Here is a 13,192-nt window from a genome sequence, read left to right as displayed (position 1 = left end):
GTCGTCGTGTTTGGAGGAAGAATCAATCAATCAATCAATGTTTATTTATATAGCCCCAAATCACAAATGTCTCAAAGGACTGCACAAACCATTACGACTACAACATCCTCGGAAGAACCCACAAAAGGGCAAGGAAAACTCACACCCAGTGGGCAGGGAGAATTCACATCCAGTGGGACGCCAGTGACAATGCTGACTATGAGAAACCTTGGAGAGGACCTCAGATGTGGGCAACCCCCCCCCTCTAGGGGACCGAAAGCAACGGATGTCGAGCGGGTCTAACATGATGCTGTGAAAGTTCAATCCATAGTGGCTCCAACACAGCCGCGAGAGTTCAGTTCAAAGCGGATCCAAGACAGCAGCGAGAGTCCCGTCCACAGGAAACCATCTCAAGCGGAGGCGGATCAGCAGCGTAGAGATGTCCCCAACCGATACAGGCGAGCGGTCCATCCTGGGTCCCGACGAGCGGTCCATCCTGGGTCTCGACTCTGGACAGCCAGTACTTCATCCATGGTCATCGGACCGGACCCCCTCCACAAGGGAGGGGGGGACATAGGAGAAAGAAAAGAAGCGGCAGATCAACTGGTCTAAAAAGGAGGTCTATTTAAAGGCTAGAGTATACAGATGAGTTTTAAGGTGAGACTTAAATGCTTCTACTGAGGTAGCATCTCGAACTGTTACCGGGAGGGCATTCCAGAGTACTGGAGCCCGAACGGAAAACGCTCTATAGCCCGCAGACTTTTTTTGGGCTCTAGGAATCACTAATAAGCCGGAGTCTTTTGAACGCAGATTTCTTGCCGGGACATACGGTACAATACAATCGGCAAGATAGGCTGGAGCTAGACCGTGTAGACCGTGAAGAATACTGAGTTGCATCCCAAGAACACCACACCTACTGTGAAGCATGGGGGTGGAAACATCATGCTTTGGGGCTGTTTTTTCTGCTAAGGGGACAGGACGATGGATCCGTGTTAAGGAAAGAATGAATGGGGCCATGTATCGTGAGATTTTCTAGCCAAAACCTCCTTTGAATGGTTGACCAAATACTTATTTTCCACCATAATTTACAAATAAATTCTTTAAAATTCCTACAATGTGAATTCCTAGATTTTTTTTTCACATTCTGTCTCTCACAGTTGAAGTGTACCTATGATGAAAATTACAGACCTCTGTCATCATTTTAAATGGGAGAACTTGCACAATCGCTTGCTGACTAAATACTTTTTTGCCCCACTGTATATATATACATATATATATATGTGTGTGTGTATTAATGTGTGCGCTTCCTAAAATCCCGCACCTTCACTCGGGTCCAGAGTGGCCAGTTAACGGCGGGGGACCAACTGCTCAGCGTGGACGGTCAGAGTCTGCTGGGCCTCAGCCAAGAAAGGTATTGAAATATGAATAAATGAATAATTCAATGAAATGATGAAAGATGTCTCCCATGTCATTGATGTCGTTAGGGCAGCAGCTATCATGATGCACACCGGCCCTATGGTCACCTTACAAGTCGCTAAGTTTGCCGCACGCGACCAAGGTCTCGGGACTCTGCTGTTTGGACTGACTCCAGGTCAAACATCAAATTAAATATAAAACAACAATTTGTGATGTTTTTTTTGCAGAAAATAACCACTTCCTCTTCCACAGGGGAGGCTCACAGCCAATCGGGTCAAGTGGTGCGTTCAGGGGCCTGGCAGAAAAACCGACAGCTTTATCGCTCCCAGCCCAACAGGACCAGTAGGTGGCGTCCGTTCTGATCCATTTGGCTCCAAGTCAGGTGTCAAACTGGTTTTCACTGAGGGCAGAATTCTGGTGACTGGGTAGCTAGTTTTTTTTTAACCGTAAAAATATATTATTTTTAAAATGTATGTAATTTAATGGATAACTTGCTTTGAAATGAAAATTAAATGAAATATTTATCAAATGTGTTTAATGTATGATAATATAATATGTGTTACATTATTAGGAAAGACAAAACTTAAAGTTCATTATTAACACAAATTATGCTTAAATTCGTACAAAAATGACATTTATAACATGAACAACATTATTACACATTCGAACAGATATTTAAGTTTTTATTTTTATTTGAATAAAGTTCACGTTTTCTACGATAATATATTTGTTACATTATTAGATCATGTTGAATACAAATATTGCATGCTTTGTTTCTGTCAAAAATGGAAACAAAACTAATACATTAAGTAAGAAAAGATGAAGTATGATATTATTCCCAGGCATCCACAGGCCACATAAATGAAGCGGCAGGTCATATGAAATAAAATGGCAGGCCAGAAAAATGTATTTGGCGGACCATATAAAATGAGATGGTGTGCCGTATACTGTAAAATAACGTTGTGGGCCGTGTAAAATAATTTGGCAGGCCACATTAAATAATGTGGCAGGCTATGTAAAATTATTTGATGGACCATATAAATGATGTGGCGGGCCATGTAAATAAGGTGGTGGTTCATTTAAAATAATGTGGCGGGCCAATTCAAAAAATAGTGGCAGGCCGTATAAAATAATTTGATGGAGCATATAAATGATATGGCGGGCCATGTAAAATGACATGGTGTGTCATAAAATACCGTGGTGGGCCATTGAAAATAATTTGGCAGGCCATTTAAAATTATTTGACAGACCATATAAATGATTTGGCATGACATATAAATAATGTTGCGGCCCATATAAAAAGACGTGGCAGGCCATGTAAAATTATTTGACAGACCATATAAATGATGTGGCGGGCCATATAAATGAAATTGGCGGGCCATATAAAATTATGTGGTGGGCCATATAGAATAAAGTGGCGGGCCATTTAATATAATGTGGCAGGCCATATAAAATGATTTGACGGACCATAAAAATGATTTGGCATATTGTGGCGGGCCACATAAAATGATTTGGCATGCCATATAAATAATGTGGCGGGCTATATACAAATATTTGACATGCCATATAAAATAATGTGGCGGGCCACATAAAATGATGTGGTAGGCCATGTAAAATGATTTAACAGACCATATAAATAACGTGGCGGGCCATAGGTATGAATTAAGTGGCGGGCCACAGATATAAATGTTGTGGCGGGCCATAGATAAATAATGTGGCGGGCCATAAAATAATGTGGCATGCCATGTAAAATGATGTGGCATGCCATGTAAAATTATGTGGCAGGCCATATCAAATGATGTAGCATGCCATGTAAAATGATATAAAATGAATCATTTATATATTTATATGGCATGCCACATCATTTGATATGGCTTGCCATATAAAATGAAGTGGCAAGCCATGTAAAATGATTTAACAGACCATTTAAATAATGTGGTGGGCCATATAAAGTAATGTGGCGGGCAATATAAACTGATATGGCAGGTCATTGAAATGATGTGGCAGGCCAGATAAAATTATGTGGCAGGCCATGTAAAATGATTTGACGGACCATAAAAATGATTTGGCATGCCATATAAATAATGTGGCAGGCCATGTAAAATGATGTGGCAAGCCATATAAATATTGTGGCGGGCCACGTAAAATGATTTGGCATGCCATATAAATAATGTGGCGGGCCATATAAAAATATCTGGCATGCCATATAAAATAATGTGGCGGGCCATGTAAAATGATGTGGCTGGCCATGTATAATGATTTAACAGGCCATTTAAATAATGTGGTGGGCCATATAAAGTAATGTGGCGGGCCATATAAATGATGTGGCGGGCCATATAAATGATGTGGCGTGCCAAATGTGTGCCATGAGTGACATAAGATGTGAAAGATGTGCCCACAGATTGCACCTGGAAGGAGAGCAAGGAGGATGTGCGAGGAAACAAGTCCTTCTCCAACCTTTGCACAGACGTATGACTTTATTCCTCATCCTTTATTCCTCATCCTTTATTCCTCAGCCTGATGGACTTTATTCCTCATCCTTTACTCCTCATCCTTTATTCCTCAGCCTGATGGACTTTATTCCTCAATCTTTAGTTCTCATCCTGATGGACTTTATTCCTCATCCTTTATTCCTCATCCTGATTAACTTTATTCCTCAGCCCTTATTCCTCATCCTGATTAACTTTATTCCTCATCCTTTATTCCTCACCCTGATGGACTTTAGTCCTCATCTTTTATTTCTCATCCTGATGGACTTTATTCCTCATCCTTTCTTCCTCATCCTGATGGACTTTATTCGTTATCCTGATGGACTTTATTCCTCATCCTTTCTTCCTCATCCTGATGGACTTTATTCGTTATCCTGATGGACTTTATTCCTCATCCTTTCTTCCTCATCCTGATGGACTTTATTCGTTATCCTGATGGACTTTATTCCTCATCCTTTATTTCTCATCCTGGTGGATTTTATTCCTCATCCTTTATTCCGCTTCCTGATGGACTTTATTCCTCATCCTTTATTCCTCATCCTGATGGACTTTATTCCTCATCCTTTATTCCTCACTCTGATGGACTTTATTCCTCATCCTTTATTCCTCATCCTGACAGACTTTATTCCTCATCCTTTATTCCTCATCCTGATGGACTTTATTCCTCATCCTGATGGACTTTATTCCTCATCCTTTATTTCTTATCCTGATGGACTTTATTCCTCATCCTTTATTTCTCATCCTTTATTTCTCATCCTTAATTCCGCATCCTTTACTCCTCATCCTGATGGACTTTATTCCTCGTCCTTTATTCCTCATCCTGATGCTCTTTATTCCTCATCCTTTATTCCTTATCCTTTATTCCTCATATTTTATTCCGCATCCTGATAGATTTTATTCCCCATCCTTTATTCCTCATCCTGATGGACTTTATTCCTCATCTTTTATTCCTCATCCTAAATCCTTTTCCTCATCCTTTATTCCTCATCCTGATGGACTTTATTCCTCATCCATTATTCCTCGTCCTTTGTTCCTCATGGTGATGCAGAGAAGAGAAGTTGGCAGATATGTGCAGTAAAGAATGTGTGTGTGTGTTCAGATACGGCAGAGAGAATACTTGACACTCCCGGCCCTGACATCTGAGACCAGATTAAGCCCAGCTGCAAGTCGACCAGCACTGCACATGTTCCAGGTGTCTTTGCCACCTGTGAGAGGACACACCTCTCTTCACAAAATGACCTTCCTGGTAAATCCTCACTCCAATCAACAGGAGACATACACCCTCTATTATTGGGATGTATGCTGACCTCCTTTTATCCCAATTCTTATCATTACCATTATTATTATTATTATTATTATTATTATAATTAGTTTTTTCTTTTTTTATAACTACAACAGAACTACATCAGCAGATACAATATATACACATATGACACCACTATTTAGTACATAAAAAATATATATTTAATAAAGTAAATACAGTGGAGTTTCTCTGTATATGTGTGTGTATATATATATATATATATATATATATATACACACATATATATATACACATATATGTATATACACATATGTGTGTATATACATATATGTGTATATACACACACGTATATACATATACACACACATATATATATATACTATATATGTATATATACACACATTTATATACTTTACACAAACATATATTTATATGTATATACATACTCATATATACACACATATATATGTATATATTTTGTGTATATATATATATATACACACATATATATACACACACATATATACATATATATATATACACAAACACACATATATACATACACACGCATATATATATATATTTATATACATATACGTATATATACACATATATATATATATATATTTGTATATATGTATACACACACACATATATATATATATACATATATATATTTATGTATATATATGTATGCATATATATGTGTGTGTTTGTGTGCATATATATGTGTGAATATATATATATAAATATATATGTGTATGTATATATATATAAATAAATATATATATGTATATATATACATAAAACATATGTATATATATATACATAAAACATATGTATATATATATACATACACATATATATATACATACGCATATATATATTTATATACATATACACACACATATATATGCATACATATATATACATAAATATATATATAAATGTATATATGTGTATGTATATCTATATATATATGTATATACATACATATATATATAGATACGTGTGTGTTTGTTTGTGTGTGTGTATATATGTATGTGTATGTATGTATGTATATATATATATGTGAGTGTATGTATATATGTATATATACATACATACATACATACATATATATATATATATATATATATATATATATATATATATATATATATATATATATACATATCCCTCCATTTTCTACCGCTTATTCCCTTTTGGGATCGCAGGGGGCGCTGGCGCCTATCTCAGCTACAATCGGGCGGAAGGCGGGATACACCCTGGACAAGTCGCCACCTCATCGCAGGGCCAACAAAGACAGACAGACAACATTCACACACTAGGGCCAATTTATATATATATATATATATATATATATATATATATATATATATATATATATATATATATATATATCTCTCAATAAATGTACAGTACAGGCCAAAAGTTTGGACACCCCTTCTCATTTCAATGCGTTTTCTTTATTTTCATGACTATTTACCTTGTAGATTGTCACTGAAGACATCAAAACTACGACACCTGTGAAGTGAAAACCACCTTTCGAAGCTCATGGAGAGAATGCCAAGAGTGTGCAAAGCAGTAATCAGACCAAGGGGCGGCTATTTTAAAGAAACTACAATATAAAACAAGTTTTCAGTTATTTCACCTTTCTTTTTCTTTAGTACATAACCCCACATGTGTTCATTCATAGTTTTACTGTGACAATCTACAATGTAAATAGTCATGAAAATAAAGATTGAATCAGAAGGTGTGTCCAAAAACTTTGGCCTGTACTGTACTGTACTGTACATGGACAAAATAAAGGAGTGTTTGAAAAGATATAGTCGCATCAACTTCATGTGTCCCACCTCTAGAACGAAGCACCTAAACATCATTTCATGTAAAAACATACTTGCCAACCTTGAGACATTCGATTTCGGGCGGGGGCGTGTTCGGGAGGGTTAAGAGGGGAGGAGTATATTTACCGCTAGAATTCACAAAGTCAAGTATTTCATATATATATATATATGCTTTCATCAAATGCACTAGAGTCTGGAATTTTCCATCTTCGTCTCCTTGTTGTGTGCTCAGTTGTGTTGAGCACTGCACTTTCTAAAAGCCGTAGATGTTATTGTCACATATGCATGTACAGTAGATGGCAGTATTGTCCTTTTTATAAGTGTCACAACATTGCTGTTTACGGCAGACAAACTGCTTTACGGTAGACGAAAACTTGACTGCTGTTGTTGTGTGTTGTTACCGCGCTGGGAGGACGTTAATGAAACTGCCTAACAATAAACCCACATGAGAAACCAAGAACTCGCCCTCGATCATTCTACAGTTATAACGTCATTGGGCAGACGCGCTGTTTATATTGTGGGAAAGCGGACGTGAAAACAGGCTGTCCTCAGTCAGGCCCGCATAGAGCTGGAGGTGGCGTGGCCTCCAGCTCCGCCTGAATTTCGGGAGATTTTCGGGAGAAAAACTGTCCCGGGAGAGGCGCTGATTTTTAGGAGTCTCCCGGAAAATCCGGGAGGGTGGGGAAGTATGTGTAAAAAGGGCACCATGAAGAAATATTTTCTGTTCCTTCTGTAGCGTCAAGCTCTCTCTCAGGAGAACTTATGCGTGGACACCGGAGGCCCCCTGCTGGACAAAAGTCAGAGTCCGGGTGCAAAGCAGACCACAAACTACCACTCACACCTTCCGGTCCGCCCCAGCTCCTCCACCCAAGACATCTTCTCGGCTGAAGGCACTCGCGCCGGACTCTGGAGAACCCCGTTCTTGCAAGACGCACCAACGCCCTGCGTCCAGCCCGTACGCATCGACATCCCCGTCGGCAGGCCGTGCGGCGTTCAGGCCAACCCTCTGCTCACCACCTTCCAGCAGGGGGCGCTGAGGGCCGGTCAAAACCCCCGCAATATCTACACATGTCCCTTACCACCGCGAGCCAAACCCCAGATGAGCATCACTCCCACCAAGCATGTTTCCTTCCAAGAACCGCCAACGCAACAGAAGCAGGGCGCCGGTCCGACCAGGCCGCGACACACCGAGGCGCGGGAGAGGCCGGAAAAGCCGGAGAAGACACCGAAGCTGCGAGAGTCGGAGCTCCGGGATAAAGCCGGGCGCGGAGCCGAGGATGGCGAACGACTGCGCCGACTGAGCCTAGAGTGGCGGTTCCAGAAGAGGCTACAGGAAGGAGGACAGGATGAGGGTGAAGACGAGGACTTGGATATGATGGTGACCATACAGGAGCTGGACTCAAGAGTTCAGGTAAGAAGAACGTCTGGGTGAGAACTAGAAAACACTCGTAAGGACTTACCTTTTTACACTCAGGATTTGTTAACTCAGGGGTTTCAAACTAGTTTCCTGTAAAACCATGGCATTAAAACTTAAAAATGACGACACATTTTTACCATGGAGTTCAGGGTGCACATCGGGTCGTCAACAAATTGCAAGCCCTGCACGGACTTTAACTACAAAGGACTTAGCTTTTTACATCGGGAAATGTTAGCTCAGGGGTGTCTAACTAGTTTTGGTAAAACCTTGGCATTAAAACTTAAAAATGACGACAACTTCAGATTGTTTTCTTTGTCTACGGCCAAAAATAGAAGGAGCACAAAATGTACATATCACAAATAATCCTCTTGGCCAAACATTTCAAGTTAGTCAAAAATTCTTAGGAAAAAATCAGTGAATCATGTGAACATGCTAGATTAAGCATAAAATAAAATACAACAAATAATTGTGGAAAAACACACATTTATACAATGGAGTTCAGGGTGCACATCAGATCGTCAACAAATTGCGAGCTCTGCACGGACTCTAACTACAAAGGACTTACCTTTTTACATTTGGGAAATGTCAGTTTAGGGGTGTCACACTCGTCATGGTAAAACCATGACATTTAAACTTAAAAATAACGACAACTTCAGATTGTTTTCTTTGTCTACGGCCAAAAATAGAAGGAGCACAAAATGTACACATCACAAATAATCCTCTTGGCAAAAAAAAAAAACACTTCAAGTTATTCGAGAATTCTTAAGAAAAAAAATTTGTGAATCATGTGAACATGCAAAATTTAAGCATGAAATGAAACATAACAAATAATTGTGGAAAACCCCACATTTTTACAATGAAGTCCAGGGTGCACATCGTGCCGTCAACAAATTGCAAGCCCTGAACGGACTTTAACTACAAAGGACTTAGCTTTTTACATTGGGAAATGTTAGCTCAGGGGCGTCTAACTAGTCTTGGTAAAACCTTGGCATTAAAACTTAAAAATGACGACAACTTCAGATTGTTTTCTTTGTCTACGGCCAAAAATAGAAGGAGCACAAAATGTACATATCACAAATAATCCTCTTGGCAAAAAAACCCCACTGCAAGTTATTCGAGAATTCTTAAGAAAAAAAAATAGTGAATCATGTGAACATGCAAAATTTAAGCATAAAATAAAACATAACAAATAATTGTGGAAAAACCCACATTTTTACAATGGAGATCAGGGTGCACATCGGGTCGTCAACAAATTGCAAGCCCTGCACGGACTCTAACTACAAAGGATTGACCTTTTTACATCGGGAAATGTTAGCTCAGGGGCGTCTAACTAGTTTTGGTAAAACCTTTGCATTAAAACTTAAAAATGATGACAACTTCAGATTGTTTTCTTTGTCTACGGCCAAAAATAGAAGTAGCACAAAATGTACACATCACAAATAATCCTCTTGGCAAAAAAAAAAACACTTCAAGTTATTCGAGAATTCTTAAGAAAAAAAATAGTGAATCATGTGAACATGCAAAATTTAAGCATAAAATGAAACATAACAAATAATTGTGGAAAAACCCACATTTTTACAATGAAGTTCAGGGTGCACATCGTGCCGTCAACAAATTGAAAGCTCTGCACAGACTCTAACTACAAAGGACTTACCTTTTTTACATTCCGGAAATGTTAGATCAGGGGTGTCAAAATAGTTTTGGTAAATCCTTGGCATTGAAACTTGAAAATAACAACACATTTTTACAATGGAGTTCAGGGTGCACATCGTGCCGTCAACAAATTGCAAGCTCTACACGGAGTCTAGCTATGAAGGACTTAGCTTTTTAAATTCGGGAAATGTTAGCTCAGGGGTTTTAGTAAAACCATGGCATTGAAACTTAAAAATAATGACAACTTCAGATTGTTTTCTTTGTCTATGGCCAAAAATAGAACAAGAACAGAATGTACACATCACAAATACTTCAAGTTAGTCGAAAATTCTTAAGAAAAAAAAATCAGTCAATCATGTGAACATGCGAAATTTATGCATAAATTAAAACTTAACAAATAATTGTGGAAAAACACACATTTATACAATGGAGTTCAGGGTGCACATCAGATCGTCAACAAATTGCGAGCTCTGCACGGACTCTAACTACAAAGGACTTACCTTTTTACATTTGGGAAATGTTAGCTTGGGGTGTCAAACTCGTTTAGGTAAAACCATGGCATTAAAACTTAAAAATAACAACAACTTTTGAAATTCTCCTGAATTTGCATTAAATCAAGTTGTTTTAGATAATAATCATGCTGCAAAATCTAGCATTTTGCATTTATTTTTTATTCCCATTAATTCCCCGTCAATTCCCACTAATTCCCATGGAAAGTTTCCAACTTTGAATATTCCTGGAATTTTGCAACCCTAATAAAGACCACTGTAAAATTTACTGCCAACATGAGAATTCTAAAAAGGAAGTGCACCCTGAACTCCATTGTAAAAATTTGTTTTTTTCCAGAATTATTTGTTATATTTTATTTTATTCCGCTTGTTTGTAGCTGAGATAGGGGCCAGCGCCCCCCGCGACCCCGAAAGGGAATAAGCGGTAGAAAATGGATGGATGGATGGATGGATTTTATTTTATGCTTAAATCTAGCATGTTCACATGATTCACAGATTTTTTTCCTAAGAATTTTCGACTAAATGAAGTGTTTTGCCAAAAGGATTATTTGTGATGTGTACATTTTGTGCTTGTTCTATTTTTGGCCATTGACAAAGAAAACAATCTGAAGTTGTCATTATTTTTAAGTTTTAATGCCATGGTTTTACCAAAACTAGTTAGACACACCTCAGCTAACATTTCCCGAATGTAAAAAAGGTAAGTCCTTTTGTAGTTAGGGTCCGTGCAGAGCTTGCAATTTGTTGACGGCACGATGTGCACCCTGAACTCCATTGTATAAATGTGGGTTTTTCCACAATTATTTGTTATGTTTTATTTTATGCATAAATTTCGCATGTTCACATGATTGACTGATTTTTTTTTCTTAAGAATTTTCGACTAACTTGAAGTATTTGTGATGTGTACATTCTGTTCTTGTTCTATTTTTGGCCATAGACAAAGAAAACAATCTGAAGTTGTCATTATTTTTAAGTTTCAATGCCATGGTTTTACTAAAACCCCTGAGCTAACATTTCCCGAATTTAAAAAGCTAAGTCCTTCATAGCTAGACTCCGTGTAGAGCTTGCAATTTGTTGACGGCACGATGTGCACCCTGAACTCCATTGTAAAAATGTGTTGTTATTTTTAAGTTTCAATGCCAAGGATTTACCAAAACTATTTTGACACCCCTGATCTAACATTTCCGGAATGTAAAAAAGGTAAGTCCTTTGTAGTTAGAGTCTGTGCAGAGCTTTCAATTTGTTGACGGCACGATGTGCACCCTGAACTCCATTGTGAAAATGTGTTGTTATTTTTAAGTTTCAATGCTATGGTTGTACCAAAACTAGTTTGACACCCCTGAGCTGACATTTCCCGAATGTAAAAAGCTAAGTCCTTCGTAGCTAGACTCCGTGCAGAGCTTGCAGTTTGTTGACGGCACGATGTGCACCATGAACTCCATTGTAAAAATGTGTTGTTATTTTTAAGTTTCAATGCCAAGGTTTTACCAAAACTAGTTTGACACCCCTGAGCTAACATTTCCTGAATGTAAAAAAGGTAAGTCCTTTGTAGTTAGAGTCCGTGGAGAGCTTGCAATTTGTTGACGGCATGATGTGCACCCTGAACTCCTTTGTAAAAATGTGCTGTTATTTTCAAGTTTCAATGCATTGGTTCTACCAAAACTAGGTTGACACCTTTGATCTAACATTTCCGGAATGTAAAAAAGGTAAGTCCTTTTTAGCTAGAGTCTGTGCAGAGCTTTCAATTTGTTGATGGCACGATGTGCACCCTGAACTCCATTGTAAAAATGTGTTGTTATTTTTAAGTTTTAATGCCATGGTTGTACCAAAACTAGTTTGACACTCCTGAGCTAACATTTCCAGAATGTAAAAAGATAAGTCTTTTGTAGTTAGAGTCTGTGCAGAGCTTTCAATTTATTGATGGCACGATGTGCACCCTGAACTCCATTGTAAAAATGTGTGTTTCCACAAGTCATTTACAGCGATTAATTGTGATTAATCAAAATGTAAATTTGTGATTAATCTGATTATTCCATGTCATCGTTTGAAAGCACTGCTGAAAACACATACCGTATATTTCTTTCTAGAATAAGAGAGGCGCTGCAGCAAATACGGACAAAGCGCAGACAGAAACCCTCGCCGCCCAAAAGGAGGAGAAAAAAGGTGATTCATTTGTGGCAACCAATTTTTGTTCCGTTGTTTGCCATTTGTGTCATTTTATCGTGGAACGTGTTTGTTTTTGGCAGATCACGAATCAAGCGGATGCCTTCTAAAAGAGTGAGTGGATAAAAAGGGACATAAATGTATCATCACATGACTTCCTGTTGAAGGGAGGTACCTGAGCAGGTGACACGTGTCCAAGTTTGGTGTGTTGATCCACAGGCGTCAGCCGGGGGACAAAACACGGAGGATGTCGGCCCCGGAGAAGCTAACCTTCAAGGAGCGCCGGCGTCTGTTTTCTCTGCCGTCAAGAGCATGAATCAACCTGATGTCTGAAGGAAGTGTAGAATATTATTATCTTAGTGCCATATATATATATATATATATATATACTTTTTACAAATAAAGGGTACCACAAAAAATGTCATTATTGGCTTTATTGGAACAAAAAATGTTAGTGT

The 13,192-nt window shown here is 38.4% G+C and overlaps 1 protein-coding gene across 1 annotated transcript in view; it reads left to right on the top strand.

Annotated features, from left to right (window-relative positions):
- Positions 1–13,117, top strand: part of LOC133549060 (afadin-like) — a 35,711-nt gene extending 22,594 nt beyond the window's left edge. The window contains exons 17-25 of the mRNA XM_061894151.1: positions 1,317–1,390; positions 1,464–1,570; positions 1,648–1,737; positions 3,797–3,864; positions 4,984–5,130; positions 7,732–8,406; positions 12,659–12,734; positions 12,818–12,848; positions 12,954–13,117. Of these exons, the coding sequence (XP_061750135.1) occupies positions 1,317–1,390; positions 1,464–1,570; positions 1,648–1,737; positions 3,797–3,864; positions 4,984–5,130; positions 7,732–8,406; positions 12,659–12,734; positions 12,818–12,848; positions 12,954–13,050 (1,365 nt within the window). The 3' untranslated portion in view covers positions 13,051–13,117. The remainder of the gene's footprint in view (positions 1–1,316; positions 1,391–1,463; positions 1,571–1,647; positions 1,738–3,796; positions 3,865–4,983; positions 5,131–7,731; positions 8,407–12,658; positions 12,735–12,817; positions 12,849–12,953) is intronic.
- The last annotated feature ends 75 nt before the right edge of the window (positions 13,118–13,192 follow it).

This window comes from Nerophis ophidion, linkage group LG03 (assembly GCF_033978795.1).
Source record: "Nerophis ophidion isolate RoL-2023_Sa linkage group LG03, RoL_Noph_v1.0, whole genome shotgun sequence".
Taxonomy (NCBI): domain Eukaryota; kingdom Metazoa; phylum Chordata; class Actinopteri; order Syngnathiformes; family Syngnathidae; genus Nerophis; species Nerophis ophidion.
The sequence above is the reverse complement of the archived record's forward strand: the minus strand, read 5'-3'. Positions and strand labels throughout refer to the sequence as shown.